The sequence below is a fragment of the Solanum stenotomum genome, chromosome 11 (genome assembly GCF_019186545.1).
Source record: "Solanum stenotomum isolate F172 chromosome 11, ASM1918654v1, whole genome shotgun sequence".
NCBI classification, from domain to species: Eukaryota; Viridiplantae; Streptophyta; class Magnoliopsida; order Solanales; family Solanaceae; genus Solanum; species Solanum stenotomum.
Genome location: NC_064292.1, coordinates 36929106 through 36936354, shown reverse-complemented (window position 1 = coordinate 36936354; position 7249 = coordinate 36929106). Strand labels below are relative to the sequence as shown.

The window sequence follows — 7249 nt, the reverse complement described above, 5'->3', positions numbered from 1 at the left end:
TGCTTTCAGCTTAGTTGACAAAATAATTTGTGGCAATTATTATTGGCTTTTTTTCTTTTGTAGTGCAATGAACTTTACTCGTATCTCGCAGTAATATTCCAAATATTTACAGGTAAAAACATAAATAAAATTTGGAGTTGGGTTTAATGGATTAGATGAGTGGATAACTACTAACTAGATATAATTTTGGGTGGGTAAATAAATTAAATTGAGAGCAAATTTTAATTGGAATAAAAATATATATTCATTTTACATGAGACTTAACAATCCAATGGCAAAATGTGGGTTCAAAGTTGGATGGTAAAAGCGAATATATCCCAAAAGTATGTGAGAAATAATAAATATAACCTTTTTTAAAGCGAATATATCCCAAAAGTATGTGAAAAATAATAAATATAACCTCTTTTCAAGAGTACGAAGACAAATATGACCTTTCTCGTAACAATAACCGACGGACTACAACAGGCTCAACCTTTACTGTATGGCCATAACCAAAAAAAATCTCAAAGATAGCAGACTCTTCATATCAGTATTGTTCTGTAGGAGGCAAATCTTAAGGTAACAAAGTTTAATATTTGGGGAAATCAGAACTTGGGACTTGCACATAAAACCTACACTCCACACACATCATGTTATTTACTTGCAAACTTTTCACTAGACCAAAGCCTTTGGATGTAGAGACTGCTTAACATTATATAACTTCAGCAGACCAAATGGTAAAGAAGATACCAGTTCAACAAAAATCAAGCAAAAGTTGATCAGCCTAAATAGAAGTTAGCATGCTAAAAGGGGTGATTCACCTGACTGTCAAAACTGCTTTACTTGAAAAGGATAACATAATTCAACCATAGTTTCTCTAAGACAACATAGTGTTTAAAACAAGAATCTAAGTAAATTTGGGAGGACAAAACCAGAGTAAACTACAGCCTCAGTCAAAAGGTAACATTGTTGAATCCAATACAATGTTGTTTACTTGAAGCACTTCGCGTCCAACAGAGCCTCTCCCTCAAAAGGCTCGTGGTCTTCAATCATTTGGCTAACCCGCTCCTTCTGAGCTTCATCATTGATGTCTACTTCCTTCCATTCATAGAGTTCCATGTCATAGACTTCCTCCATAACAAACTTGGGAATTTCCTTTCCACGGAAAAGCCACAAACCCTGCACCTTGAATGGGGCCTCAGAACCAACAATCAACATCTTACCAAATGCGTACTTGCGTACCAGATCCATCCTCTGCAGAAAACCACCAACCTTGTTCAAGGTTACAAAGGAAACTGTGTTCTCATCATTGTACTTGTAATCACAAAACCAGAGAGAATATCCTTCGGGGTCATACATGTCCCAGAAACCTGCAGAACAAGAATGCTACAGGGTAAGATTCTGACAAGGAACCAGCTCAAGTGTTCTACTGAAGTAGAAAATTCCAGCCTATATAACTGGGTTTATACACAAAAACACACCCTTCCCCCCCAAAAAAATTTGACATTAGTATTAAAATTCTGAGTAGAAGGACAGTGCAGAAGCCATATATACAGACCTATTCCCCATATCTTTTATATGCAAAACAAAACATAGTTGGAATATAAAATTTTCTGTGCAGACTAGTAATTCTTTATAGATCCATTCAATAGACAGATTCAATTCTGCAAGAAAGAGCGGATCTCTGGATCCTTCCATCAAACAGATTGTAGGATAAAGAAAATTGAAAAAGTGATACTAAACATGCACTTCAAGAAAAGATCTAGTAATTACACCTGAGGGTCAAAGTATGCTAAGAAAGCTCTCAACTTATAATAAGAACGAAGGGTAACATAACAGAAAAAACTAATACCTTTAACGGCAACCTCACGGAAGTTGGTCTTGGTGTTAGAGTAAAGCCTCTTCCAATCATCCAGAATCATCTTACTTGGAGGCAAGAGATCAAGAGGATTCTTTGCCTTAGGCTTGGGTGCTGCTTCCTCCTCTACAGGACTTGGTTCTTCCTTCTTAACCTCCTTCTTTGGCTCCTCCTTAACCTTGGGTTTTTCAGGTTGTGCAGGCTTCTTGGATTGTACAGCTGGGATAGATTCAGCTTGTTTCACTTCACCCAATATCTTGCAGAAGTTTGGCTGATTAACCACAGTCCAGAAGTATCTCTCTACATGTGGGAATTCCTTGGTAAAGCTCTTGGTCATTATCATTCTAAAACCAATGCTCAAGTTGCAGCCCATAATGATGTCAGCCAATGTGATTAAATGCCCAACCAAGTATGTGTTACATGCAAGATGGGTGTTCAAAGCACCAAGCGCTCTCTTCAATGCAGCTACCGCAGCTTCCTCCGCCTTTTTGCAAAACGAGAAGAAATTCAGTTGAGTTAGGTGTTTCTAATGGTTCAGAAAACAAAATTAATAATGCATAGTACGATACATACCGCAGGGATGTACACACGATAGCCAAGGTGTGGGTACAGCCATCGTCCAATGTTTGCATCAACTTCAGTGGCAGAAAAATCATTCCATTGTTCAATTTGCGCCTATCAAAGAGAAAATGGACATAAATAGAGGAATAAGAATTTCACAAATGAAAATGAAACTGCGAAAATGAATGAAACCAAGAAACCAAATAAACTTGAAATACTTACATATTCAATCAATGAAGATCCAAAAAGAGGATTGTTGGGCTTTAATTTAGTAACTACGAGAATTAGTAAACGTCAATGTCAGAACTATCTCTTGCTATATGATCAGAGGTCAAATAAAAGAAAATGAGACATGGCCTCACCGTAGCGTGCGATAGCATTGCTCTCAAAAACAGGTCCATCAGGTGTTTCAAGCACAGGAACCTATAGGACAAAAAGAAACACTTGAGATTAGCAAAATCTTGTCAAGTACATGAAAGAATGTATATTAAGAAGAATAACATACCTTTCCAATTGGGTTCATCTTAAGAAACTCAGGTGTGTTGTTTGATACACCCATCTGGAAATCCTTTGCAAGTTCAACCTTTACACCTGTGTACTCAGCCGCAATGAGTGCCTTTGAGGCATTTTTGTTGTTATTTGTTGAGTGCAAAATCTGCAACATACATAATGAAGACAATTTAAATGCTCGTATATCAGTCAAGATATAAAATTGGGCATATCATCAAGCATTTTGTTATCATCACACTTGAATCATAATGTCCCATTTTATATCACTCAATGAATTTAGCATTGCATTGTTTGGAAGAAACCAATCGATTCTAGATGAGTTAGGACCCGAAATTGAACACTAAAATTTGTTGGATTTCCGGGACTTTTGAGGCTGGCGCAACGCGCCACTGATGTCTATTGGAACAGACACGTTTTAAAATCAGCTTGCAAAATCTCCATTATAATAACCTAAATTGAAAAAATTGCAGATATCTATTCCCTTTACAGCTTCCAAATAAAGGGCTCATCACACTAACAATGTGAAGCCAAAGATCAATCAGGCCTTGGCTCTACTCAATAATTGAGTGATTCATACATGCAAACAACTTTCAGAGAAGATAAATTCAAATAGCCAATCAATAGGTATACGCAGATCGAAAATTCAGCAAAAATAAGTAATCGACCTACTGATAAAAACTATCACACGTACCCATATGAACTTGTCAAAATAAAGTAGAGTTGCAAACCCACATCCGGAAAAGACGAAATATACTAACAGATTCAGGAATCAACAATAAAGATGAAATTTTTCGTTATAAATTCATCAGATATTGAAAATCCCAGATCTATCTTGTACATTAAAAACAAAAAACAAGAGCAAGCAACTTACCAAAGCCATGGCCACACGACAGTTGAAACCTGTTCACCCTTCGCCAAAGGAAAGGAGAGAGGTTCACCAAGTGTGTAAGCGGCGGTGAGATCTAAGCACAGAGAGACTCTTCAGTAGATGCGTACTTGGCCTTCTGTTTGTAATTTTACTTTACTGCCACTTGAGCATGGACAATATTGTTCTCCTTTTTTTTCTTTTTTTTTAATAAAAAAATTCAAAAAATAATTTTATGAAAATATCATGGAATGCTATATATATATTTTTTAAAAAGGGGTCATATGGACCAAATTTTAATAATGATAAAAAAAAAAGGAATTTTTGTATCTAGTCACTCAAAAATAATTTAATTATGCTTCATAACTATAGTTCGTTCATTCCGATTCGTAGCTACATGTTAGAGGGAGGAGGGAGGAGAGAGGCGAGCGAGATTGGGAGAGGGATGAGAGGGACGAGTGAGAGAGGGCAGAAAGTGGCGAGAGATGAACTGTATATGTATATCTATGAAATAATTGTATATATATTACAGATATACATACGTATTTGCATATCTAATGAGCGAGACTGGGAGAGGGAGGAGAGAGGCGAGCGAGATTGGAAGAGCAAAGAGAGAGGCGAGCAAGAGAGGGAAGGGTGTGGAGAGAGGATAATTGTATTTGTATATTTGTCATATAATTGTATATATGTATAATTTGTATCTGTATATTTATAAGCGACTAATTACAGCTAAAAGTACGTGCGAGCCATAGTTAATTCAAACTATAACTATCTTAGCTAATTAACTAGTATATGTTTGCTTATTCGCGTAATTTTCCCTAAAACAAATAACACAATTGATCCAAAGATGGACTTGGCTAGCAAAATAACGAGGAAAAATTATTTGTACGGGTATTTTTAATAAATAATTATTAATTTTAGCCATATTTTTTATTTATTATCTTTTAAAGCAATGTGTAGCTTTCTATCTATCTATACTATATTAAAAGCATGAATATCTTTAGAAATATTGATTGAACTTTTTACTTTTTATTAAAAGACTTTACTTTAGACAAAATAGTCTTTTCACTATTTTTTTATTGACTATAATATAATTTCCTAAAATAATTGGTAACGTAAGGCTACAAGGAAAGGTTTTGTCGAAAATTTATTTGAATCCTAATTGCACGAGAATGCTCCTAAATATGGATAACTTTTGTCCAATGATAATGTAAGGACTTTCCAAAAAGTGATAAATTATTCGAACGAATGTAACTAATTGAAACTTTAGCTGAGTAGGTTAATTAGGTGATTATGTTTGTAAAGCACTGTAGTTATCCAAAGATTTATGCCCCCAGTCGTCTCCATGCCTACATCGGAGTACTTTTTGATCATGTAGTTTTTTGAAATATATATATATATATATATATCTTTCTTCACCAACATATTATATTTAAGCTAATATGTGTCTATTTTTTGCATTCTTTTTTTTAAGTAAATTTTATTTATCAAGTAAATGTTAAAAATTAGGAAATCAAAAGGTATGGACATACGTTTCATCCTTGCTAAAACTCAATGTTCATATCTAGCTAGCTACCTTTTACGGATACATATTCAAAGCATATAATTTACTAGCTAATTTAGATTATCTACTTTCTTTTTCATGCGTCTTTTGAATGATATGCCTAATTATTATGCTTGATAACTACTTACTTTGTGTGAATACCTTGCTATTGTGCTCCAACTATAAGTGACATAGTGAACTTGCCATTGCCATTTTATAAATGAGTGTTGTGCTACCCTTACCCTTCATATACTTAATTGCCTAGTGGACTTCAGTGGTCCAGTGAATTGTGCCTCTATTAATGTCACTATCCAAATTACACTCTAGATGTAACATGGTGAATAAGACCCCAGAAGATCCTAAACAGCCCACTTGACATAAGCGTGGTGTAATAACAATACAATCAAGAGATATAATCAATATAAGTCTCAAATCATAAGATGACATAAAAGATGTCAATAGAGTATAAGAGATACGTTGAATACTACTAACTCTAACACAAGTTTTTCTAACATCATAAGAGTGGTTGGGACGTAACTCCCACACCACGTACAAGTTTGAAAAAAATGTGAGCATAAAAGAAATAAAAGTGTATATGACTTTTCCCTCGAACCATGAGGACTCACCAATCTAATGACCAAGCTGAGCAATTCCGATCTAAGTACATCTGAGAGGAGGAGTGTTGGACCCTATATTCTGAGACAATATAGGCACAAGTATGTGTTAGTGTGGTGAATGAACTAAGTATGGGGAAATGCATAAAAACATAGGCATGGTCATCAGCGGCGGAGCCAGAAAATTCGTCAAGGGTGTTCAAACTTTAAAAGAGTGGATTTTTTTTTATCCCGGACAGATATTTCTATTTCTTTAAAGATTTTGTTGAAATGCAGTATGCGGAAATAGAACCAAGGACCTTAGGCTCTTAACTAAGCACGCTTACCATTGGAACAAAGACCTTTGTTGTGTTTAAGAGTGTTCATTTATTTATATATCCACATAATAAAAAATATTTTATCTATATACACGATCTAATTTTCTGGTGAAGAGTGTTCGGTTGACCACCCTTCGCCGGTTGTAGCTCCGCCCCTGATGGTCATATGAAAAACTTTAAACATGATATGCATGACCAAATAAACCATAGTAAAGACCTTTAAAGGATTCATGAGTCATAATCAAGATCAATGCCTACTTAAAAATCATTTGAGAAACTTTCACAAACACCTTTGAAGAAAATATAGTTCATTTGTGGATATTTACCATTAATCGACAATAAGATCATGTGAGCTATTGTCATGCTCTGAGTCTACATCCTAGACTTGGCCGGCACTCAAAAATTATTGTTGGTCTCAAGTGAATCCTTGACCTGACTGACTACTTAGCAAAACACTAAACACATACATGCGGAATTTTAATGATGTGCATTCAGAAAAATACTTAGCTAAATCGCATGTTTTGTTTGAAAGTACAAATAAAGATAATGAAAATGTACGACACGTCTAAAAGGAACTACTGAACTGAATCTCTAACTTTGTCCATGAAATCTCTTCTACTAATAATCAAAAAAACAAGTAACACAATTGGTCCAAAGTTCAACTGGGCTAGCAAATTAACAAGGAAAAATTATGGAAATTTTACACAAATTTCATAGTTTAAGAATTAATTACATCTTATCCTTACTATTTTTTAAATTACAAAAATTCCTTAATTTTGATGAAATTCGGATACATTTCAAAACATCTCGATATATCGCGTCTCGATTTCAGATACGTCCCTGAATGTACCGATACATCGCGTCTCGATTTCAGATACATCACTCAATATTCCGATACAATCACATAAAGTGATGTATCCAAGAATAGGAGAGAGCACATTTTTTTGTAATTTTTTCAAATGGTAGGAAGTTTTAGAGAATATGGTAAAATAAGTTGTATAT

The 7249-nt window shown here is 34.7% G+C and overlaps 1 protein-coding gene across 2 annotated transcripts; it reads right to left on the bottom strand.

The window, feature by feature from the left end:
- Window positions 1–795: 795 nt before the first annotated feature.
- Window positions 796–3938, bottom strand: LOC125843947 (elongation factor 1-gamma 2-like). 2 transcript variants are annotated; one of them, XM_049523149.1, is made up of 7 exons: window positions 3780–3938; window positions 2904–3053; window positions 2761–2821; window positions 2621–2673; window positions 2411–2512; window positions 1832–2321; window positions 796–1349 (listed from the first exon to the last, which is right to left on the bottom strand). In XM_049523149.1, the coding sequence occupies exons 1-7, from the start codon at window positions 3786–3788 to the stop codon at window positions 970–972; spliced, it is 1245 nt and encodes a 414-aa protein (XP_049379106.1). In that variant the 5' UTR covers window positions 3789–3938; the 3' UTR covers window positions 796–969. The 2 variants fall into 2 exon arrangements, with proteins under 2 accessions (XP_049379106.1, XP_049379107.1); XM_049523150.1 differs by lacking the exon at window positions 3780–3938 and having other exon boundaries at window positions 2904–3062.
- Window positions 3939–7249: the final 3311 nt, after the last annotated feature.

Bases quoted from the DNA above. Each gene is read 5' to 3' on its own strand.
- LOC125843947 (XM_049523149.1), bottom strand. The intron at 2,822-2,903 runs GTATGTTATTCT...TTTGTCCTATAG, and splicing joins AGATGAACCCAATTGGAAAG to GTTCCTGTGCTTGAAACACC. The intron at 2,513-2,620 runs GTAAGTATTTCA...TCTCTTTGATAG, and splicing joins GATCTTCATTGATTGAATAT to GCGCAAATTGAACAATGGAA.